Source organism: Phycodurus eques, chromosome 11, assembly GCF_024500275.1.
Source record: "Phycodurus eques isolate BA_2022a chromosome 11, UOR_Pequ_1.1, whole genome shotgun sequence".
NCBI classification, from domain to species: domain Eukaryota; kingdom Metazoa; phylum Chordata; class Actinopteri; order Syngnathiformes; family Syngnathidae; genus Phycodurus; species Phycodurus eques.
This window is the reverse complement of record NC_084535.1, coordinates 16,576,907-16,600,808: the sequence shown is the minus strand read 5'-3', so window position 1 is coordinate 16,600,808 and position 23,902 is coordinate 16,576,907. Positions and strand designations below refer to the sequence as shown.

At 40.9% G+C, this 23,902-nt stretch overlaps 4 protein-coding genes across 14 annotated transcripts in view; 2 read left to right on the top strand and 2 right to left on the bottom strand.

Moving 5' to 3' along the window:
* Positions 1 to 1,559: 1,559 nt before the first annotated feature.
* LOC133409416 (calpain-1 catalytic subunit-like) lies at positions 1,560 to 15,304 on the top strand. Of its 3 annotated transcripts, none has more exons than XM_061689367.1 (22): positions 1,560 to 1,706; positions 4,870 to 5,116; positions 6,206 to 6,275; positions 7,685 to 7,803; positions 7,882 to 8,015; positions 8,189 to 8,357; positions 9,262 to 9,345; positions 9,422 to 9,507; positions 9,630 to 9,704; positions 11,458 to 11,618; positions 11,699 to 11,871; positions 11,959 to 11,970; positions 12,604 to 12,815; positions 12,916 to 12,955; positions 13,058 to 13,123; positions 13,520 to 13,577; positions 13,723 to 13,787; positions 13,910 to 13,978; positions 14,052 to 14,130; positions 14,207 to 14,320; positions 14,426 to 14,484; positions 14,562 to 15,304. In XM_061689367.1, the coding sequence occupies exons 2-22, from the start codon at positions 4,871 to 4,873 to the stop codon at positions 14,586 to 14,588; spliced, it is 2,118 nt and encodes a 705-aa protein (XP_061545351.1). In that variant the 5' UTR covers positions 1,560 to 1,706; position 4,870; the 3' UTR covers positions 14,589 to 15,304. The 3 variants fall into 3 exon arrangements, with proteins under 3 accessions (XP_061545351.1, XP_061545350.1, XP_061545349.1); XM_061689366.1 differs by adding an exon at positions 3,237 to 3,252 and having other exon boundaries at positions 12,916 to 13,123; XM_061689365.1 differs by having other exon boundaries at positions 12,916 to 13,123.
* On the bottom strand, positions 14,993 to 17,693 carry LOC133409418 (large ribosomal subunit protein uL14m-like). Of its 4 annotated transcripts, none has more exons than XM_061689374.1 (3): positions 16,564 to 17,113; positions 16,268 to 16,361; positions 14,993 to 15,869 (listed from the first exon to the last, which is right to left on the bottom strand). In XM_061689374.1, exons 2-3 carry the CDS (start codon positions 16,345 to 16,347, stop codon positions 15,503 to 15,505), a joined length of 447 nt encoding a protein of 148 aa, XP_061545358.1. In that variant the 5' UTR covers positions 16,348 to 16,361; positions 16,564 to 17,113; the 3' UTR covers positions 14,993 to 15,502. The 4 variants fall into 4 exon arrangements, with proteins under 4 accessions (XP_061545358.1, XP_061545359.1, XP_061545360.1 ...); XM_061689375.1 differs by having other exon boundaries at positions 16,268 to 16,349; XM_061689376.1 differs by lacking the exons at positions 16,268 to 16,361; positions 16,564 to 17,113 and adding an exon at positions 17,532 to 17,693.
* Positions 17,694 to 18,600: 907 nt separating this feature from the next.
* Positions 18,601 to 22,982, top strand: LOC133409420 (calpain-1 catalytic subunit-like). 2 transcript variants are annotated; one of them, XR_009769404.1, is made up of 5 exons: positions 18,601 to 21,375; positions 21,742 to 21,820; positions 21,897 to 21,998; positions 22,104 to 22,162; positions 22,240 to 22,982. XR_009769404.1 is itself a non-coding variant. In XM_061689378.1 (5 exons), the coding sequence occupies exons 2-5, from the start codon at positions 21,781 to 21,783 to the stop codon at positions 22,264 to 22,266; spliced, it is 228 nt and encodes a 75-aa protein (XP_061545362.1). In that variant the 5' UTR covers positions 18,674 to 18,694; positions 21,742 to 21,780; the 3' UTR covers positions 22,267 to 22,982. The 2 variants fall into 2 exon arrangements, 1 of the variants encoding a protein (XP_061545362.1); XM_061689378.1 differs by having other exon boundaries at positions 18,674 to 18,694.
* The window catches only part of LOC133409417 (large ribosomal subunit protein uL14m-like), a 28,655-nt gene continuing 27,529 nt past the window's right edge, over positions 22,777 to 23,902 (bottom strand). For all 5 annotated transcript variants that reach the window (XM_061689370.1, XM_061689372.1, XM_061689371.1 and 2 more), the window contains one exon: positions 22,777 to 23,550. In XM_061689370.1, the coding sequence (XP_061545354.1) occupies positions 23,181 to 23,550 (370 nt within the window). In that variant the 3' untranslated portion in view covers positions 22,777 to 23,180. The remainder of the gene's footprint in view (positions 23,551 to 23,902) is intronic.

The window sequence follows — 23,902 nt, the reverse complement described above, 5'->3', positions numbered from 1 at the left end:
ATACAACAGACACATTTCACCCTGATTAAGTAAATTTGTGAGTAAATTAAGATGAGATCAATAGTATTTCAGTATATATTCTTTTTCACATTTTTGTATCGTGGTGTGCCATGAGGATAGCACGACGGAGGAGTGTTTTGCACACCCGCCTCACAGCTCTGAGGCTGGGGATTGGAATTCGGCCCTTCCTGTGTGAAGCATTGCATGGGTTTTCTTGTACGCCGGGTTTCTCCCACAAATTCCCAAGACATGCATGTTATGTTAATTGAAGAATATACATTGTCCTTAGGTGTGAGTTTGAATGGTTGTTTGGACTCTGTGCTCCACTATCGATCTCAGAGCCCTACTGGCTTTATATTCTAATAGCATTTCTTTCATGTTTCAGGACCTAAACCGCTATCTATTTTCTGAGCTGCTTCTCCTCACTAGGGTGGCGTGCGTGCTGGAGCCTATCCCAGCTGTCATCGGGCAGGAGGCGGGGTACACCCTGAACTGGTTGCCAGCCAATCGCAGGGCACATAGAAACAAACAACCATTCGCACTCACAGTCACGCCTACGGGCAATTTAGAGTATCCAATTAATGCATGTTTTTGGGATGTGGGAGGAAACCGGAGTGCCCGGAGAAAACCCACGCAGGCACGGGGAGAACATGCAAACTCCACACGGGGATTGAACCCGGGTCCTCAGAACTGTGAGGCTGACGCTCTAACCAGTCGCCCACCGTGCCGCCAGGACCTAAACCATTTAGTAATTTATAGACCAGTAGCAGAACTTTAAAATCTATTCTAAAGCCAACTGGCAGCCAGGGTCAATACTTTAGAATTGGAGTAATATGCTCTGACCAGAACCTGAGATGCAGCATTTTGAATGAGATACAGCAGAGAGGAATGTCTTTACTAGTAGAATGACTGTGTCTTACTAGTAACGTATTTTCCACTAGGTTACAGTACACAACGCTTCTGCACACTAGTTGGACAAAACATGGTACTAGTGAGGCAAACCTGTACACTTTTTGACATCTGCATGCTACTAGTACTATTAGTGAAGCACTAGATGTTTAAAAACATTTTTATAATGCACTAGTGGTACTATAGCAGAACACAGTTGTCAACTAGTGCACTGTTTTGCCTCACAAGTAACACATATAGTAGTCCTACTACTGTGCAGAAATGTCATACAGTAGTGGAAAAAACTATTAGGCACAGTCGTAATTACTAGTGCGCTTTCCACAAAGGCATTTGAGCAGTATTTACATTTACTTATCCTTGATATCCAGGATCATGAACTAGTACCATCTTAATTGGACTCACTAGTAAGGAAATTCAATTTAAAAAAAAAAAATTATCCCCACTCCCAGTGTCAGTTTTGTACGCAAACGTTAGTAGTCTTTTCCCCACAACTCTTGACTACTTTTGGCCTACGATCACTCAGGAGACCCCCAACCAACGTCACACTGGCGCCTCAAGTGGCAGCTCGTGCGTGGCGCAACGTGTGCGTGTGCGTGTGTGAGTGCGTGACGTGGGGACGTGGCCCCTCCTAATGCAGCGCCTATGCATGTGAGTGGGAGCGTGTACACAGTTTGAGAGGGCTGGACCTGCCCTCCTGGCTTCCGAGCCGCAAGTCTGCACTGCACGTCCTATATTTTAAACGATTAGCACTAAACGACTCGCATCAGAGAAAGCCACGATTCGTTTCGAAGGCGGTGGTGAGTGTTGTTTCTGTTATTTAACGGCATGCATGTTTGTATGACGTTATGCGGCTAACGGTGCTCCCGTCTCGCTCTTTTTTGGGGGGTGGCTGTTTGTTTAATACACTGCAGCTGCATCTCCTTTAAAGATCGACATGAGTTGGCACATTGAGGTTCCGTGGTGACGTCACTCATTGTGTGTTTTAATTACCGTTTTAATGCGACGGGGGGCGCACACGGGCCTTGCGAACAGGTGCCTCTGACAACAATCTCACGGCGAGCATGCCTGGCATACTAGAGGGTTTTTGAAGCGAGCTAGCTGGCGAATGCATAGCAACAGAGGTGCAAATGTGAGTGGGCAATAGCATGATTGGGACTTCCTGTACAACATTTGAAAGGTTGAGGCCCTCGATGACATCACTTAGCAGAAAACTGCGTCGCTCAGCTTTTTGCTAACAACTGCGGATTGGAGGAGTTCTAGAGTTCATCATTAGCCAGACTAGAGCAACAAGAACATTCCTGCAGCAAAATGGAAGGGTTCAGCAATAGCATGGGGGTGGGGCCCGGGGTCACTCCAATAATCAATCGCTACACTGCAAAAACAGGGAATTAAAAAAAAAAAAATCTGGAATGTATAATTCTTAATTTTATTTGCCAAGAGCAAATTAGAGTTGGTAAGAGTAGTTAGCACATCCCACCTGACAGTTCTGAGGTTGTGGGTTTGAATCTGGGCTCTGGCCTTCCTGTATGGAGTTTGCATGTCCACCGATGTCTGAAAACCAGTGTATTTATACTACCTACACCTACAGGATTATGATATTTCTTATTATGAGCTATACGTATTCATAATCAGTGATCAAATCTCAATAATAAGGCAATCGCAAACCTAATAAGGTTCATTCGAATAAAATTTCGAATGAACCTTATTAGGATTTTCTTGAGAGGAAAAAATGGTTGAAACTAGTAAAAGGCTCTCACACAGTCTGGCTCAAGATTGCCTGATCTCTCGGGATACAAAGAGCAAGCATATTTTAGCTTGATTTGAGATTGTATGTGATTGCCTGTGTGAAAAACCTTGCACATTTCACTCAAAACAAAGCTCTCTTCTCCCATTTCAGGTGACTTTGTCACTCGTTCTCTACATTAGCACCATTAGCTCACCACCACTGCCTGGACTGCATACTGACCCCCTGCTGGTTAAGATTCTGTTGAGTGGTTTAGAGCAGCACAAAAGATGATCTAATGTGAAAGTACTGATTGGGAACCACATTCGCCAGGAGTAACTAATAGCCAGCGCTATTATCCCCTCTTTGGAGCTTTGTGAACCTCTCCAACATCGAGCGGTCAAGTGCATTCAAGGAAAAATAAATAAATAAATAAAAGCACTCGTTAACTAAAGTGCACCAGGGCTTGTTGAAGGCTGCGCCCGCATCCTCGGCAGCAGCAACTCAGTGCAAACCAAATGACATAAAGGAAAAGTCATTTTGTCTCAATCATCAGTGAATGACATTTCTCTTCTTCTTCTTTTTGTGTCGCTCTCCCTCTCAGCCTGTCTGCACATCAGGTATCATGTTACTAACTTCTTTATGATGACGGTGCTTTGTTTCTTGTGTGGTCTTGATCTTAGTAGTTTCGTTTCCGTTGCACATACCTTTTGAATGTTCCTGCTATGCTCTCTTAACTGCTCACGTTTATTTTACACGATCTATACTTTGGAACCACTAAGGTCGAATACACTGCATTCCTGGACACAGGTCAACCTCTGATTTACTTGGATTTCTAAAGAGTTTTTCCCATTAGAAATAATGCAAATGTTAAATCTGTTCCAGGGTTAGTAACATCGAACATTCTTACCCATCACTGTCAATCAAACACGTGTAAAAATAGGTGACTAATGCTAATAGTAAAAACAACAAAGCTTTAATGATGAAAAATGAGGTGTAATGTAAAGGTGATTCGTGTCAGAGATTCAGCTCACTTTATAGCAGTGTGGTCTGAGGAACCATTTACAGGTGACTATTTTGAACTTAAAGGAGACATGCATTTTTTCCACAATTTAAAATAGGTGTCTTAATAAGAGGCACTATTCAGTCATAATAATACACAAAGGAAAAACATTAACACTGCGATTGGCTGCTGAGCAGTCTTGTGTTTACCCTGTGTCTCGCCTAAAGTCCGCTAGGATAGGTTCCATTTCACCCATGACCCTAGTGACAATAGGTTGTGTTGAAAATGAATGAATGAGTAAATAATTACAGCCCACTTAATATCACTTGTCACACTGTAGTTCAAATGTTTGGGGAGCAGTTCTTGGTGGTAGTTTTGACAGAGGGACTGCGGTTGCTGCTTGACAATAATGGAGCTATGATGACCGTAGCTCCCAAATCATGGGCGGAGAAACTCGGTGTGTGGCGCTTATGATGTAAATTAGCCAAATTGTGACATAAAAATTCCAAATGGCTCTCTCACAGGCACAATTTTCTGAAATAGGCAGATGAAAAAATATTTACTACTTTGTTTAATTTAATTGATGGGTAGGCAGGTTTCCCAGAGACTCAACTATTTATGTACAAACACTTTTTAAAAAGTAATCCTTTTTCATATACATGTGTTTTGGAGACAAAAACAACCTTTTAAAATAAGGTCTCAAAGTGGAAATTAAACATACTTGAACCTTCAAAAACGTGTTCTCATTTAATCAGATGCTTAATTGTCACACGGGTGTGAAAAGAAGTTAACTTTTGCAAGTTGTACTTAAAACGTAATTACACACAGTTGTACATTAAAACTTGAACAACCTCAGGGACATTCTACTTCAGAGGTTCCACTGTAATCTCTAATAGAAATAATATAATTTTGTAATAGAACTTCCCCTTTTGTGATGCTACAATGCCTCAGCTTCTCGAGCTACGCGCTGAGTTTATGTATCAAATATTTTTCTACATTCTTGATTGCATAATATGGAGTCCATGTGGATTTAATGCCCCCCAAATATGGTCAGTCTAATGTAGGTGGATACATTCTGTATAGCTACAGTAGAAAGAACATGTCACTGCAAGCACTTTGTATCTTTGCTCTTCACACTCGGTGCTATACCCTCTTGACAAGAGTGTGTCACTGTTACTAATAATAGACAGTTCAGTGCTGCACCACCCACTTCCATATTTTTATCTTCCACTAGTATGTATCCTGTTGGAGGGATATCTGCAACCATAAACGCCAACAGGCTGCGAGCAGAAGGCATGGGCTCCAACAAGCATGCGATCCACTTCTCCAACCAGGACTATGAGGCACTGAAGCAACAGTGCATTGAGTCGGGCTGCCTTTTTGAAGACCCCTGTTTCCCCGCAGAGCCCCCATCGCTTGGCTTCAAGGAGCTCGCTCCCTATTCTGCAAAAACCAGAGATGTAGAGTGGATGAGACCTACGGTAAGACAACTGAAACATACATTCACATTTTATTTGACCCCATAACATGAATTGAATTGCATACAGCACACAGTGCACTCTCGTTCATAGTATAATGTCTCGTTTTGTCACATTTTTCAATGGAACATGATCGTTTTGTTGAACAGTTTAAGTCTAAAAAAAAATAAAAAAATTGGAAGACAGACATTCATATTTCTCCTACCCCATAAGTTCAATGGGTTTGCATACAGTATCCTATGCACTAGCAGTCTTATTTCAATGTTTCATTTATTTTTTTAATTTAAAATTTTTTTTTTTTTTTAATTGAATTAAATTCTTTGTTGAACAACCTAACAATAAGTCATAGATAGGATAGGACTGTTGTGGTCTTTACTCTTATGAATTTCTTAATTAGAGTTCTATTTCATTTAGGAGAGTCTAGTTCACCAAACTTTTACATTGTTGTGCAATTTGTTGTTAAATTGTTTAGTTTTTTCAGAATCTGTGAATTTGTACTATATCTCACTGCTTGCTGTGTGTATGACAAAAGTGTTGTATAAGGGCAGGTCACACAGAATACTTGCAGAGAGTTATTCACTTAAACCTTAATGATTTGCATTTTCTGATGGTATTCTACTAAAGAGACTGGGAAATCATTATATATGTTAATTATGTCATTGCTAAAACAGCAAATCTAATGATGCACAGTACTGGACATCTGTTTTACTTCACAGGTATATAACGGTTGACTTCTCTGATTAGCTTCTCATATAAATTTGTGCAGCAGCCATGGCTGTTTGTGATGATGACTGGAATGTAAACACAGCAAACAGCATATCAATGACCTGTTTTTTTATGTCTGAAAATGCAGACGAAATCGGACAAGTTGTGGCAGGGGCTGGCAGACCATTGCAGCTGTCTGCATTCTCCCCCTCATTGAGGACATTTGTTTACATGATTAGTCCTTCGTAGCCTGGACACAAGAATAGTCTGTATGCTTGACAGTAATCCATGTAGACTAGTGTGACTTATATTTGAATGAGCACACAAAAATGAATCCCTAAATATGTATTTGTCCTCACCTAGACATTTGTTTATATTTCCCCTAAGGAACTAGTGAATCAGCCTCAATTCATTGTAGGTGGTGCCACCAGAACGGACATCTGTCAAGGAGCATTGGGTGAGTACGTTTTGGTCAAATTACCTCCCAAAACATAATGGTAAGCTGACTTAATGATCTCTGCTCTCGTAACCACCAACATTCCCTGATGGTTTGTCCCAGTATGTAGTGGTTGATAGCAGTGGTGCTACTAGGATTTGACCTCCAGGAGTGTTCATCCCGCTATCAAAATGTTAAGCATAACAACATTTAATTGATTGATTTTATTTTAATTCACTGATTTTTAAATAATAACAGAGTTGGCATGGGGGATGAATTTTTAGCACATCCACTTCACAGTTCTAAGGTTAGGGATTCAAATCCCGGCCTGCGCATGTTCCCTCTGTACTTGCATGCGTTTTCTCCAGTTAGTAGGTAGGTTCCCCGACGTCCAGTGACCGAAGGGTCGGCGGTTAAAATCCCAGTTCCGACTGTTTGCTATCAAAGTGGCCTCAGGCAAAACACTCAACCTTAAATTGCTCCCAGTGGGCGTGGCAGCGCCTTACGTGGCAGCAGCCGCCTATTAGTGTATGAGTGGGCCACTGTAAAGGGCTTTCGGTGCTGTGATGGTGTAGCTGAAGCGCTATGTAAGTGCATTCCATTTAACATTAATGATACTTTCTGCACCTCAGTTTTGTGCAAGTAAATCACATTTTAATTCAATCTCAAATTCAAACTCCTACAATCACGGCTATCAACTAGAAAGTAGTTTTCCCCAACCTTTATTGAGCCAAAGCACATATTTGACATCTATAGAAACATCTAACAAAGTTATCACAAAAGTATTTATACTGAAATAATAATGATCTTGTCTTAATTTACTCACAAATTGACCTTGTGAAATCTGGGCCTTTTCAGTTTGAACACAAAGCTATTTTTCTTTATGAATGGCAACATATGGATACACAGGTTTATTGTAACTTCTGCCATCTAGTGGTAGAACTCTTAATTGTTTTGCCTTTCACTATATGTTGCTGGTTTAGATGAACAAAGATTATTTGAAGTAAATAAAAACAATTTCTGACCTATTAAGTGAAATTGGATACTTTCAGGACAGTGGAAGCAGGACTACAATACATGTATTATGCTGGCCAAATAATATTTACATTGGCATATTCTAACTGTCAATATTAGAAAATTATCATAAAATGCACATTATTGCTTATGTCCTAAAAATGGCCATGGTTGAGAGTGGGTCAGTGGGGGCCAATGGTGTATGGTGGAGACTCTAGAATACTCTGCTTTGGGCCATTCTGCTTCTGTATCTTTGAAAAAAGAGAAGAACATCAAAGAAACATCAAAAGTAGTTCATATCCATCTCCTCTCGCCTACATTTCCAATCACGCGTGAATCCCTCCTCTTCTTCCCATATAGCATCCTACTCACTCATGGCCTGAACTTGAAAATAGTAATTACATCTTGTGGTTCAGGGGACTGCTGGCTCTTGGCTGCCATTGCTTCTCTCACCCTGAACGAGAAGCTGCTTCATCGGGTTGTCCCACTTGGCCAGTCATTTGATGACAGCTACGCTGGAATTTTCCACTTTCAGGTACTTTTAATGACACATCTTTGTATGCAAGTTTTTCACGCCATTTTAACTAATGATCTTATTGTTACTCTGTTTTAGTTCTGGCAATTTGGCGAATGGGTAGACGTCGTCATAGATGACCGACTTCCTGTAAAAGATGGCGAGCTGATGTTTGTGCATTCTGCTGAGGGCAATGAATTCTGGAGTGCACTGCTGGAGAAGGCTTATGCTAAGTAAGTAGTTTAGAAGGCTGCCCAGTCTCTGGTTTTAAATTATTCAGCTAAGTGCATGTACTGTAAGTGCAAAGTGTAAATCTCCAACACATTAGGAAGTGCTGCAGTTTCCTGTCACAATTGTTGAAGAGTGAGTGTTTTGTTTTTGTTTTTTACTGCGTTGTGTCCATCAGGCTGAATGGCACCTATGAGGCTCTGTCTGGAGGAAGCACCACTGAAGGTTTTGAGGACTTTACAGGTGGCGTATCGGAGTCTTACGAACTCGGCAAAGCTCCCAGAGATCTGTACAAAATCATCCGTAAAGCTCTGGAGAGAGGCTCCCTGCTGGGCTGCTCCATTGATGTAAGTGCTCAACTCACTCATGTAACTGATGCTGCCTTTCAGAAAATGTGAAAGTTGTGCATTTCTGACCTTGGATGAGGAAAAGGTAATTAGAGCAAGAGTTCCTGCTCAAACTTCCACAAGATACAGTTATGTGAAATCATGCAACAATGCACACAACTCAAACTCAAAATTGTAGATTTAGTATATCATTATATTATCTCGGCATGACGTAATTCAGTGAAATGTGTTTTAAAATGGGGTGGCGGGCAGGGGAGGGGGTGGCACGTGCCGTTTATTAAATATATCTACCGCTATGTGCAAAGATTGGTGTAATGTATGAATAGATGTCTGTATGCACAATTGTTTTTGCATTATTTGTTTATTAAAGGGAACATCTATTTTTGTGTACCTGTAACATTTTCTTTGAAATGAAAGACTATTGTGGCATAATGAATATGCAACATGTTATATATATTTCTTGTTTCTTCTTTATACTAAAACCAATAAAAGGCTAATTACAAAAATAAGAAAGCAGATGAAAATAACATGACTATGAAGCTGCATTTAAAAGAAAATACAAGGAGTCATGTTTGAATTTGGGTGATGCAAAGTTTACGCTGTGTAATTGTATAGTGTAATTATCCTAAAATGTAATGACACCATCAAAACTTCCTCACAAGCTGACCAAGCACAGTGAGTAATCGTCTGTGTTAAGGTGTGTCGTATTGATAATGCATTTGCTTTATTATGTGCGGGCACTTTCCGCTCCTGTCTGGTCCATGGCGCAAAGATTTTCTGAGACTATGGAGTGAGTTTTATTATTGCACCTTGATGCTGCCATAGGAGATTTGTTTACAGCACGACTGTTTAATCCTACAGCAGAGGTTCCACACTAAAAAGCCGTGTGTCATTTTTATTACAGATCACAAGTGCCTTTGACATGGAGGCTGTAACATTCAAGAAACTGGTGAAGGGCCACGCCTATTCAGTCACTGGACTGAAGGAGGTATGTTTGAGTGGGACACTACTGGGCAGCCATAGGGTATTATATTTATTGTTAAACTCACATCTATGTGATGTAGGTGGATTACCGTGGCAGACTGGAGCGTTTAATCCGAATTCGTAATCCTTGGGGCCAGGTGGAGTGGACCGGTGCCTGGAGTGACAAGTGAGTCTTCAGAGTATACAAAATGTCTGCCTACAGAAAATCTCCCGTGTCCATATTGTCTCATTTCGTGGGTCATTAAACAAATAAACTAACAGCTGACACTGCACGCTCACTCTTTGTAGTTCTTCTGAATGGGAGCATGTTGATCCATCTGAACGAGATGAAGTCCATTTGCAGATGGAAGACGGAGAGTTCTGGTATGTGTGACAGGTGCCACAATGATTTTGCATTACTTAATTTATTGATATGGAACAATGGAAAAGTCAAGTTATGTAAACAAACCAAACTAAAGATTAAATTGGGGTATGGTTTAGGATACCGTACTTGGTTCTGTGACTCTAAATGGCTTTACTGTGAGGCAGTAAATCTATGTAGTGTCCATCCATTCAATTTCTTAGTTTGTCCTTGTCAGGGCCGCGGGGAGATCACACTCACATTCGCACCGATGGACAATTTAGGGTCTTCAATTAACCTAAAATGTAGGCGAATCAATGGCTGAGGAAAGTGGAGTACAGAGAAAAAACCTACACATGCACAGAGAACATGTTAACTTCACACAGGAAAGTCCCAAACCTTTTAGAAATGTGAGGAAGACGTGCTAATCAATAGGCCACCATGGTGCCCATCTATGTAGTAATAATGGAAAAAAATGTCATCTGAGGGAAAATATTAGTTTGCTTATGCAGTATATGCTGTATATAGTATCAGAATCAGAATCAGAATCAGAATCATCTTTATTTGCCAAGTATGTCCAAAACACACAAGGAATTCGTCTCCGGTAGTTGGAGCCGCTCTAGTACAACAAACAGTCAATTTACAGAACACTTTGGGGACATAAAGACATTGACAAAAAACAATTGTGCAAAAAGATGCAGAGTCCTCTAGCACTTAGAGCAGTTCGAACGACTAATATTGCAATAGTCCGGTGCAATGACCATTGTGCAAAGGGCGCTGAGACTTCAAGGAGTGTATGCGGTTTAAAGTGACGAGTCATCTGGTATTCATCATTGGCGGCACAGCGGATGACTGGTTAGCACATCTGCCTCACAGTTCTGGGGACCGGGGTTCAAATCCCGGCCCCGCCTGTGTGGAGTTTGCATGTTCTCCCCGTGCCTGGGTGGGTTTTCTGTGGGCACACCGGTTTCCTCCCACATCCCAAAAACCTGCATGGTAGGTTGATTGAAGACTCTAAATTGCCCGTAGGTGTGAATGTGAGTGCGAATGGTTGTTTGTTTCTATGTGCCCTGCGATTGGCTGGCGACCAGTTCAGGGTGTACCCCGCCTCCTGCCTGGAGATAGCTGGGATAGGCTCCAGCAGCCCGTGACCCTAGTAAGGATAATGGTTGGATATTTATCATTCTAATAAATACAATGGTAATAAGATGAGTGGTAAACTCCGGCCTTCCTGTGTGTAGTTTATTTTCCCCCCCTTTACCCACAACGTCTCCAAGTACACTGGCTTCCTCCCACATTACAAAAGCATATATGTTAAGTTCATTGAAGAATATAAATTGTACGTATGTGAATGGGAGTGTGAATGGTTATTAACCTACTGTAAATGTGCCCTGCAGTTGGCCAGTGACCAGTCCAGGGTGCACCCCATCTCTTGCCCAACGTTAGGTGGGATAGCCTCTAGCTCACCCACGACCCAACCCTAACGTGGAGAAGCGCTATAGAAAATGGATTTGTGGAGAATAATACAGATTTTAAAAATGTTACAAAGTATAGTGTAACAGTCTGAGTTCAGTATTGTGACATTTTGAGCTTTGCTTCTAGTCTTGGCTACTAAGATATGACCTTTTTAAAAAAAAAAAACAACACCCACTTCCATATTTTTTTATCTTCCACTAGTATTTCTCCTGTTGGAGGCATATCTGCAACCATAAACGCCAACAGTGTATTAATCCTCACTTATTGCATTTAGAGCTCCATCTCTTTCTTTCCATCCAGGATGGCTTTCAGTGAGTTCCTGAAGCAGTTTTCCCAACTTGAAATCTGCAACCTGACTGCCGACGCACTGAAGGAGGACACTGTCAGCCACTGGAACACCATCAAGTTTCATGGTACATGGAGGAGAGGCAGCACCGCTGGAGGCTGCAGGAATAATCCCAGTGAGTCTTGTTCTCATATAAACAGTTGTTCTCAAAATCCATCAAACAGTCTTAAACAGAAATGCCTCAAATTTTTGTAGACACATTCTGGATCAACCCTCAGTATAAGATCACATTGCTGGAGGAGGATGATGATGATCCTGACGACGACGAGGTCGCCTGTAGTTTCTTGGTAGCGCTGATGCAGAAGGACCGCCGCAGATATCGCCGACACGGTCAGGATATGCACACCATTGGCTTCGCTCTTTATGAGGTGAGAGCAAAGACAACCATTGCTGTTCTTGGTTCGTTCATCAGTTATACTTTTATCATTGTTTTTGTCTTTTGTGGATTCTTTCAGATTCCAGAGGAGGTAAGCAGAACATTACGCACTCCAGCAGCATCACGTGTAGTAATTATGATTTACGAGACCAGATGTTTTTTTTTTTTTTTTTTGTATGTTTGATAGTGCTATTTTAGTGCAATAATTTAAATACCTGATTATGCTTCACTCACAAGACACTTTTATTAGGTACACCTGCACAATCCATTGAGATCCAATATGAGTTGTATCACAAATTCTGCCCTTGCAAAGACTATATTGCTCAGTTTTTTATAACACAATTAGAGAAGTGTTAATTTAATAATTTATTATTGATGTAGTTGGCAGTGGTACACTTGGACTTCATACTGAGATCTGTTTGTTTCGTTTGGTCATCTTATTTAACTATACTAGAGGAGCAAGCTATTAGAAACGGCTCTCAATATGATACAGTAGAGTTCGACGCCACAATAATAAACATTGTCAAACTATAAGCAGTTAGCTTTAGTCAAAACTGAACATCTTCCACAGAAGCAGAATTTTTGACAGTTAATGGATGAGGTTCATTCATATTGTTGCATGAAAAAGAGAAAAATCCACCTATAATAACTACATTTCAAAATCTTCATTCAAAAAAACATTGAAATATAATGGCCAATGCATTGATTTTTCTACTGCCCTCAGTTTAAAGGCTGCCAGAATGTCCACTTGAAGAAGAATTTCTTTCTGAGCAATCAGTCTTGCGCTCGCTCTGAGACTTTCATTAACCTGCGGGAGGTGAGCACACGGCTCCGTCTACCTCCTGGAGAGTACCTCATCGTCCCCTCCACATTTGAGCCCGGTAAAGAGGCTGACTTTGTCCTCCGAGTCTTCACTGAGAAGCAATCAGAAACAGAGTATGTCTTTTTTTTCCACACTTGGTATTGTTGGAGGGTGTTATTTTCAAGGGTTCTAAGAACATGTCAAACCCAAGAGTGACGTCATTGTTTATTGCAGAGAACTGGACGATGAAATCTCTGCTGATTTAGGAGAAGAGGTATGGAAAACTTACTTCCACTTGAGTTATATTGGTGGCAATTCAAACGTATCAACTTATGTACTGATAATCAACCTGATATATGATTCACTTTCCCACCAGGATGAAATAACTGAAGATGACATTGATGATTCCTTCAAGTCCATGTTTGCTCAACTAGCTGGCGAGGTAGGCTGTGGAAAACTTTCACACATTCAAGGAACCATATTTGGTAACCTGTCAGGAAATAGAACAGTTTCATTTCTCCTAGCTAATCATTGAAGAAAAGGTAATAAGGAAAATGACGTAATCACATAATGAAAATTATAGCCTTGTTAGAACTGTAATGAAAATGTATTTCAATTATTGCACCGTAAGCTGAATTTGATTTACATTAGCGTCCATGGGAGCCGAGCCCTCAAGAAAGGCAACTGGGTGGAATAAAGCGTGGGGGGGTCTTTTATTCATGGTCATTTCATTATATTATTGAAGATATTGTATATCCCATGTTAAAAGTAGTACATATTCTTGATTATATTGATTTGAATTTCTTATTGAAAACACATTGAATTATTTTTCACCCAGGACATGGAAATTTCCATTCGGGAGCTGAAGACCATTCTGAACAGAGTCGTCTCGCGCCGTGAGTCTTGTATATTCTCCCTGATAGATTGGTAGCTGCTGGAATGTTGAAATGTTAGCATGCCTCTCTAGTGTATACTCAGTCTATTTCCCGAATGGCTTCTCCTATGAGCATCTGTATAACTCCACTTATGGTGTTCTCTCAGATAAAGATCTGAAGACGGACGGCTTCAGTATGGAATCCTGTAGAACCATGGTCAACCTTATGGATGTATCCTCTTACCTAAGCAGAAGATCTATACAAAGACAATACAATGAATATGTAGTACTGCATTTGTCAAACTTTGCATTGCATTGATTGTTGAGTTAAAAAAAACATAACATTTTCATCAGAAGGATGGAAGTGCGCGTTTGGGAGTGGTGGAGTTCCAGCTTCTTTGGAACAAGATCCAAAAGTGGCTGGTGAGTGAGTGAAATGTATGAGGTGCATTAAAAGCATTTTAATACACTAAACATGTCTTCTGTTTGTCTCCAGCTCGTTTTTAGACAGTTTGATCTTGACAAGTCAGGTGCCATGAGTTCCTATGAGATGCGTCTTGCTGTGGAGGCAGCAGGTAGAAATGCTCACTATTTTTTACACTGAAATTAAAGTTGACAAGCCTACCCTGATGTAATTGTTATGCATTGCAGGTTTTAAACTAAACAACAGACTAAACGAGATTCTGGTGGCCCGGTATGCAGAGAATGAGATGATTGATTTTGATAACTTTATCTGTTGCTTGGTTAAGCTTGAGGCCATGTTCAGTGAGTACTTTTCCTATTGCTGTATTTTGTATGCAATGAACTGTTTCTGCTGTCATCTACGACACATTTTAACAGGCAAGTAACATGGAAACTTATTTTACACAGGGTCTTTCCTGCAGTTTGACAAAGAGGCATCAGGAGTGGCTGAATTGACTCTCATAGAAGTGAGTTCCGTTTCACTCGTAAAATCCAAACCTTTCCAACTTTTCACACTCCATTACTCTTCTATTTACCTTGCTAGTGGCTGTACCTGACCATGTGTGGTTGAAGAGGACTACCGATTGAGGGACAGCAGCAGCCTGCCGTGATTGGTTTTAACACTCAGCCTTGATAATCCAGTCACATTTCCCACTGTAGCGTACCCAAAGTAGCAAAGAAACTCCATTAAACATACACTTACATCCAAAAATCCATCCAGGCCGAGGGTCTCGCACTAAAAACTTGTAAAACTATGCAAACCTAAAGTATGTAGCTATCACTCCTGCATGAGTATATGCGTAACCACAGAATGACAAGTTATTTGCATGGTGATATTCCTATATATTAGGTTGGCTCCTACTTCACAGTAAAAACATTTAAGGTAGTGCTTTAAAAATTATGTTTTTGATAATCAGTCTCAATTGACAACAGTTTTTCCTACTTGTATGACTTGTGTTGACATTTTTAACAGGATAGTGTTAATTCAATTTCAGTCATAGGTGGCAATACAGACTCGAGCTCATGATTGTCTTTTTAACTTTCATTTTGTGTTGTTAGAAATATGAAGCAGATCTATGTGGGGTTTCATCCCAAGGTTTTATTTTGCACTGAAATTTGAGTTTAAGGAAGCGCCTCGCACAAATGCCTCACATTGAGAAACAGTCGCAAACATTTACAGGGATCATGATATTAGAATGCCTTACTTGTCCTAAGCTATGAATGGCTAAATAAAAATGTGCCAGTTATTTTGTGTTGTGCCTTCAATAAATATTGCCATTAACATCATTTTGTTTTAAGGTTTGCTCATTGTGTTCACAATAACATTAACTAGACCCACATTTGCTTGTTAAACAGACCGTACCGTGCATTTATGGTAAAGGTTGAATTTATTGGAAGCAAAGAGATGACTGTCAACAGAAACTTGAGCCTATCACATACAGTAATGCAATTCACAAAAAGACTGACTTGTGGAGAAGAGTCCAATCATACAAAAGAACTAGCAATTGCTAGCACCTTTGAGTAGTCCCCTTCCATTCTTTTACGTAAATGTGTGGGTATAGGAACCTTAATCCTTGTTCCTGTTGGGTTCCCATTTTCCTCGATCAGAACGACATTATTTGAATCAAAGCGTGGATTCATGGGCTGTCCGGGCATTTTGTGACCAACAATTAGCGCAGCCTTCTGTCCTTTTATGGCCAGTAACACTTTGTCACCAACTTTTCCAACGCCGTTCTTGGTGTACACATGGATCACTCTTGGAGGCCGGTGGTAAGGTGTATTTCCAAGAGAGCTGTTATCCACCACTCGTACTCTGGTCATTTTCTGAATGGCTGGTGTGGCAGCAGACACACTGAAGAGACAAATACAGTACATTGGGTTTGACAGGATGCTCAGTCAATAGTAATGTGGACAACCTTTTCATGAAAGGGTAATGTAACATGAGAACAACACGTGGATTGTATAGTAAAAGATGAATTAGAAAATGCAATGTGTTTCTTGACTTAGTTTGTGATCCTGACGTTGAGATTTCATAAAACCTACATTGACAAATAGTTTTTTTTACATGTGCAGCACATTTACATCAACATAATAAAGAAACTGTACACAGTCACAATGTTCAAAATAGATGGTTGCTGCTTAAGCAACTTTTTAGCATGATCTATTAAACCTATAACAAAAAAAGAATCGTAATAACCGTGCGCTGATGATTTGGTGGTGAGCCCTGTAATTTAGCTAAATAAAACTTACCCGAATGTCCTCTGAGGAATTACGCACGATGTATCAGCGAGGAGCCCGGTGACATATCTTGCAAACAGGTGCATCGCCATAACTACAAGGAATACTGTTTAGGATAATTTAATGAGCAAAATGTGTTCATTATGTTGTTTAAAAAAAAAAAGCGCGAGCGCTGGTAATGATCGCATGGTAGACAGAAAAAAGCAGGGCCTATTACAATTGATCTGAATCAGAATAATTTTACACACACATAAAAGTCTCTATTTGTCCAAACGGCCTAATGGTTTTGTTAGAAATGTGATCCTTACCGTTCTTCCTCAGTCCATGCCAATGTCAAGTACGTGACGTCACTAATCAGCGACAATAAGTGCAAATCACGTTAATAGTACTTTAGACGGATCGCAAATGTCAGAAACACACACACACACACACACACACACACACATATATATATATATAATTTATTTACATAACCATTCGGGCCTGGTAATTGCAGATAAACAAATGGCACTAATATGGCGAATACAGCTGGCTTTTTTTTTACTTTTCCGTTACGTCATACACATGCGCTCTATTTAAAATAGAAATGTACAATATAGAAGTCACCCAACCGCAAAAGCTCTGTTAAGTGATCCTGTTGAAAAACCTCCGCATGTCTATAAATCATATATCTATGGCTGTCATGCTCAAAGCATGATCGCGGTCTCCGCCCGCTTGACTGGTCCCGTCTTGAGAGTTGTCCAACCGGCTGTCTTGACACGCACAATAGTCGCAGCTTTGACGATCGCATCGTAAACAGGTTACTGTCACTGTTTGTTGAACTATATTTTAACTCATAACTTTGCGTTGTGACGAAGGAAGTAAAACTTTAAATTAAAAAAAAAAAACACACAACAAGAACAATTTATGTAGTAGACTCCACCAGTGGTGTGCTACATCCAGCAGCTAATAGCGTCAACGCTATGGTTGATTTGCTAGCCTTCATTGACGAAGTGACAAGTCCACTGACGGCACCACGACGGAGTGAAAGTAAGTTGACCAGTGTGGAGTTGTGTTCATTGATACCGTTCTCGTCTGTATTTGAAACGGTTGTAAGGTAAGTGTCCGCTTAGTTATTCGGAGTGAAGTTTACGCTTGACAGAACAAGTAAACAGAAAAGTGATACTGTTAGCGTATTAGCGGCAGGCTAACTAATAGCAGACTCGCAATAAACGAGTGGGGCCAAGGAACATTACATAATTGTAATGATAATTAGAATGATTCAACTTTCATTAACCTGCGGGAGGTGAGCACACGGCTCCGTCTACCTCCTGGAGAGTACCTCATCGTCCCCTCCACCTTTGAGCCCGGTAAAGAGGCTGACTTTGTCCTCCGAGTCTTCACTGAGAAGCAATCAGAAACAGAGCATGTCTTTTTTTTCCCCACACTTGGTATTGTTGGAGGGTGTTATTTTCAAGGGTTCTAAGAACATGTCAAAGCCAAGAGTGACGTCATTGTTTATTGCAGAGAACTGGACGATGAAATCTGCTGATTTAGGAGAAGAGGTATGGAAAACATACTTCCACTTGAGTTATATTGGAAGCAATTCAAACGTATCAACTTATGTACTGATAATCAACCTGATATATGATTCACTTTCCCACCAGGATGAAATAACTGAAGATGACATTGATGATTCCTTCAAGTCCATGTTTGCTCAACTAGCTGGCGAGGTAGGCTGTGGAAAACTTTCACACATTCAAGGAACCATATTTGGTAACCTGTCAGGAAATAGAACAGTTTCATTTCTCCTAGCTAATCATTGAAGAAAAGGTAATAATGAAAATGATGTAATCACATAATGAAAATTATAGCCTTGTTAGAACTATAATGAAAATGTATTTCAATTCTTGCACCGTAAGCTGAATTTGATTTACATTAGCGTCCATGGGAGCCGAGCCCTCAAGAAAGGCAACTGGGTGGAATAAAGCGTGGGGGGGTCTTTTATTCATGGTCATTTCATTATATTATTGAAGATATTGTATTTCCCATTTTAAAAGTAGTACATATTCTTGATTATATTGATTTGAATTTCTTATTGAAAACACATTGAATTATTTTTCACCCAGGACATGGAAATTTCCATTCGGGAGCTCAAGACCATTCTGAACAGAGTCATCTCACGCCGTGAGTCTTGTATATTCTCCCTGATAGATTGGTAGCTGCTGGAATGTTGAAATGTTAGCATGCCTCTCTAGTGTATACTCAGTCTATTTCCCGAATGGCTTCTCCTATGAGCATCTGTATAACTCCACTTATGGTGTTCTCTCAGATAAAGATCTGAAGACGGACGGCTTCAGTATGGAATCCTGCAGAACCATGGTCAACCTTATGGATGTATCCTCTTCCCTAAGCAGAAGATCTTGAAGGCCCTCGTGTGTAAAAAGGATATGAGGCTGTGTGAGTATTACCTCAATTTTCCTTTGTCTTCCTCCTGTCATGGTGAAAACATGGCTTGTCACGTACTGTACTGTACTGTGAGAAGTGCGTACTGTCAATGGATGATGTAAGACGACGTGTGATGTTTTTTGAATGAGTCGAGCTAACTCGGAGGCAAACGCCGCACATACTGGATGTCGCTTTTCGTATTTTTCTAGTGGCGTAGAGGCATATAGACAAATTTGTCTTTCTCCTGATTCCCCCTTCTGATAAAGAGCAGCAGATACACTGCTGGTCTTTTCAGAAACATCCAGGAAAAACATTGTTGTAGTCAGGAATAGCCAATGCGGCAGCTGAGGACAAGTGCTGTTTGAGGTTTACAAAAGAGTTTTCCGCTTCAGTGGTCCAAGTGAGGATATGTGACAAATTTCTCATTCCTTCAATGTTAACCATTTGGCGAAGAGGATGTGTAAGTTCTGCAAAGTCCGGGACATGATGGCGTGAGTAGTTGCACAGTCCTAAGAAGGCGAGCATTTGTTTGACATTGATAGGTTTCGGATGGTGTAAGATGTCATCTTTGTGTGAGGGAGACATCCCTGTGCCTTTGCATGAAATAAGGCGTCCCAAAAGGGAAACTTGTGGCCTTGCAATTTGTAGTTTGCTTTTGGAGCACTTAGGTCCTACTGACGTTAGATGAGACCAGAGTTGCTGGGTGACTTGAAGACATGAGGACTCGGACCAACAGTATGTCATCTACATATTGTATTAAGAGCACGCCTTCCGGAAGTTGAAGTGGTGATAAAAGTTGTCTGAGATGATCATTGAACAGTCCTGGTGACAGAACAAAGCCTTGTGGAAGTCTGTTGTAAGAATAGTAATCATTATTCCAAGTAAATGCAAATTATTGCTTCAGAGATGGGTCAAGAGGAATACAGAAAAATGCATTACCCAGATCAATGCAAGTAAAATGGGTGTGAGACGGAGAGAGCGGAGACAGGGCTGAGTGCGGATTGGGTACTGGAAGTGTTGGTGTCAAGACCGCTGCATTTATTCCCCTCAAGTCATGTACCATATGGAATTTTCCAGTATTTTTCTTTTCAACTGGTAGAATTGGTGTATCATACTCTTGATTCATGTATTTTGCACAATACTCCTGCTTTTAGCAAGCCTTCAATGGTTTCTGTAATGCCAATCCGACCTGCTTCCTTCATTGGATACTGTGGTATCCAAATAGGATCAGGCTTCATTTTGAATTTCACCGGCTGTACTTGACACAATCCCACGTCCGTTGGGTCTGTAGACCACAGATGTAGAGGCAAAGATTGTACCATAGGATTGGCGAATTCACTGTCAGTTGTTTCTCGTCCATGATGTCTGTCCAACAAGCAGTGCTCCAGGGTTGATGTTGGTGTATACGGTGCTGACTGTATCCAGTATGCATCGAGAGACCGAGAATATAGCAATGTGTCGTGAAAAGTTGGCTGCCAATCAATAGCCTGTGTGCAGCTTAGGACGAACGGACCCAAATCCTTTGCAGTATGCTGTGGTGATACAATCAGGGACACATGAGGATGACATGGTGGCACAGTGAGATCTGATGGATGAGTCATCATATACCATTTTTGTTGTTCAGGTGTTAGTGAAATTGAAAAGGCCACACCTGGTTTTCCCATGAACAGGTCACCCATTTGTAGTTCCCAGATGTTGCCTTCTACATTTTGGAAAGCCTCGATGTACACCTCATCTCCTGTCCTGTCATAGTACAGAGTGCAATGCATACAATCAAAAACCATATCATAGGGTCTGAGGTGACGAACCCACGGTGACCATTGAGTCCAAAAGGTCTCTGCTTCCGTCCATCTGGGTGAGTCAGTGTCCATTTTCGCCCAGTAGATTTGGCGGTGGCACACGTCATGCTTGGTAGTTTGTCGCTCTGAATCCTGCATGTAGATGTTTGATGTGTCGTCACCGGAACAACAGTAGGTGTGTCCATCAGGAAACTGTAACATCAGGAAATATCAGTCCATCCGGGCTGCACAGTATTGTTGGAGCTGTTTTGATGAGAAGATCCCTTCCCAACAGGTTGACAGGGCAATTGGGCGCATACACAAACGAGTGTAAAAGAGTTTGTGTAAAACACTGAGTATGTACGGGTGTAGTCATTTGCAGGATGGTTTCTTCACCCCGGAATCCAACAAGGGAAATGCCTTTTGCAGTAAGGGAACTTTCAGGTGGTAATGTCATAACGGTTGAATGACTGGCTCCCGTATCGACCATGAAAGGTAAAATAGTTCCTCCTACCGTCAGTCTGATCATTGGTTCCTGCAGACCGTGGCATGTAGATTCGGGGCCCCATCATTGCTGATGCTGTTGGTTCGGCACTTGAGGGTAAGACTGCTGCTGCTGCTGCGGCGGATATTGTTGAGTCATATCCTGCTGCTGTTGCTGTCCGTATCCTCTTCCTCTTTGCTGGCCATAACCACGCCTGTTGAATCCTCTAGGTGGGCCACTTCCTCCTCTGCCCCTGCCCTCCAGGGGACGCGCTCGGCTGTCTCTTGCCCAGTGTCCGTTACGACCACAGTTGAAGCATTGATTTCTGCCAGCAAACGGAGCACCTCGACCCATGAATGTTTGATACATGAATGTTTGATACATCATGCACTCAGAAACATTAGGTAGCGAGGTCCCAACGGAAGCCACAGGTGTGATTTTAATATTTTTTATTTATTTATTTTTGCCTCTGGGCCTGGTCATCAGGACCAGACCCTTGTTTTCCCGTTGTCATATGTGAAAACACTATTTGGGACAATTGGATGAGTGTTTTTGGACGGTATAAGGCTCTGGTATCTTCAATTTTAATTTCTATTGCTGTGTTTGCTGCTCTTCTCACATGTGGATGTTGTTGCATTCCTTGCTTGCGCTCTTAGCCAGCGACTCATTACAGCAGCTATCGAAAAAAGAGATGTTAATAACCCCGCCCAGATGATGCCACTCCTGAAATGTGTGAAATGTATGAGGTGCATTAAAAGCATTTTAATGCACTAAACATGTCTTCTGTTTGTCTACAGCTTGTTTTTAGACAGTTTGATCTTGACAAGTCAGGTGCCATGAGTTCCTATGAGATGCGTCTTGCTGTGGAGGCAGCAGGTAGAAATGCTCACTATTTTTTACACTGAAATTAAAGTTGACAAGCCTACCCTGATGTAATTGTTATGCATTGCAGGTTTTAAACTAAACGAGATTCTGGTGGCCCGGTATGCAGAGAATGAGATGATTGATTTTGATAACTTTATCTGTTGCTTGGTTAAGCTTGAGGCCATATTCAGTGAGTACTTTTCCCATTGCTGTATTTTGTATGCAATGAACTGTTTCTGCTGTCATCTACGACACATTTTAACAGGCAAGTAACATGGAAACTTATTTTACACAGGGTCTTTCCTGCAGTTTGACAAAGAGGCATCAGGAGTGGCTGAATTGACTCTCATAGAAGTGAGTTCCGTTTCACTCGTAAAATCCAAACCTTTCCAACTTTTCAGACTCCATTACTCTTCTATTTACCTTGCTAGTGGCTGTACCTGACCATGTGTGGTTGAAGAGGACTACCGATTGAGGGACAGCAGCAGCCTGCCGTGATTGGTTTTAACACTCAGCCTTGATAATCCAGTCACATTTCCCACTGTAGCGTACCCAAAGTAGCAAAGAAACTCCATTAAACATACACTTACATCCAAAAATCCATCCAGGCCGAGGGTCTCGCACTAGAAACTTGTAAAACTATGCAAACCTAAAGTATGTAGCTATCACTCCTGCATGAGTATATGCGTAACCACAGAATGACAAGTTATTTGCATGGTGATATTCCTATATATTAGGTTGGCTCCTACTTCACAGTAAAAACATTTAAGGTAGTGCTTTAAAAATTATGTTTTTGATAATCAGTCTCAATTGACAACAGTTTTTCCTACTTGTATGACTTGTGTTGACATTTTTAACAGGATAGTGTTAATTCAATTTCAGTCATAGGTGGCAATACAGACTCGAGCTCATGATTGTCTTTTTAACTTTCATTTTGTGGTGTTAGAAATATGAAGCAGATCTATGTGGGGTTTCATCCCAAGGTTTTATTTTGCACTGAAATTTGAGTTTAAGGAAGCGCCTCGCACAAATGCCTCACATTGAGAAACAGTCGCAAACATTTACAGGGATCATGATATTAGAATGCCTTACTTGTCCTAAGCTATGAATGGCTAAATAAAAATGTGCCAGTTATTTTGTGTTGTGCCTTCAATAAATATTGCCATTAACATCATTTTGTTTTAAGGTTTGCTCATTGTGTTCACAATAACATTAACTAGACCCACATTTGCTTGTTAAACAGACCGTACCGTGCATTTATGGTGAAGGTTGTATTTATTGTAAGCAAAGAGATGACTGTCAACAGAAACTTGAGCCTATCACATACAGTAATGCAATTCACAAAAAGACTGACTTGTGGAGAAGAGTACAATCATACAAAAGAACTAGCAATTGCTAGCACCTTTGAGTAGTCCCCTTCCATTCTTTTACGTAAATGTGTGGGTATAGGAACCTTAATCCTTGTTCCTGTTGGGTTCCCATTTTCCTCGATCAGAACGACATTATTTGAATCAAAGCGTGGATTCATGGGCTGTCCGGGCATTTTGTGACCAACAATTAGCGCAGCCTTCTTCTGTCCTTTTATGGCCAGTAACACTTTGTCACCAACTTTTCCAACGCCGTTCTTGGTGTACACATGGATCACTCTTGGAGGCCGGTGGTAAGGTGTATTTCCAAGAGAGCTGTTATCCACCACTCGTACTCTGGTCATTTTCTGAATGGCTGGTGTGGCAGCAGACACACTGAAGAGACAAATACAGTACATTGGGTTTGACAGGATGCTCAGTCAATAGTAATGTGGACAACCTTTTCATGAAAGGGTAATGTAACATGAGAACAACATGTGGATTGTATAGTAAAAGATGAATTAGAAAATGCAATGTGTTTCTTGACTTAGTTTGTGATCCTGACGTTGAGATTTCATAAAACCTACATTGACAAATTGTTTTTTTTACATGTACAGCACATTTACATCAACATAATAAAGAAACTGTACACAGTCACAATGTTCAAAATAGATGGTTTCTGCTTAAGCAACTTTTTAGCATGATCTATTAAACCTATAACAAAAAAATAATCATAATAACCGTGCGC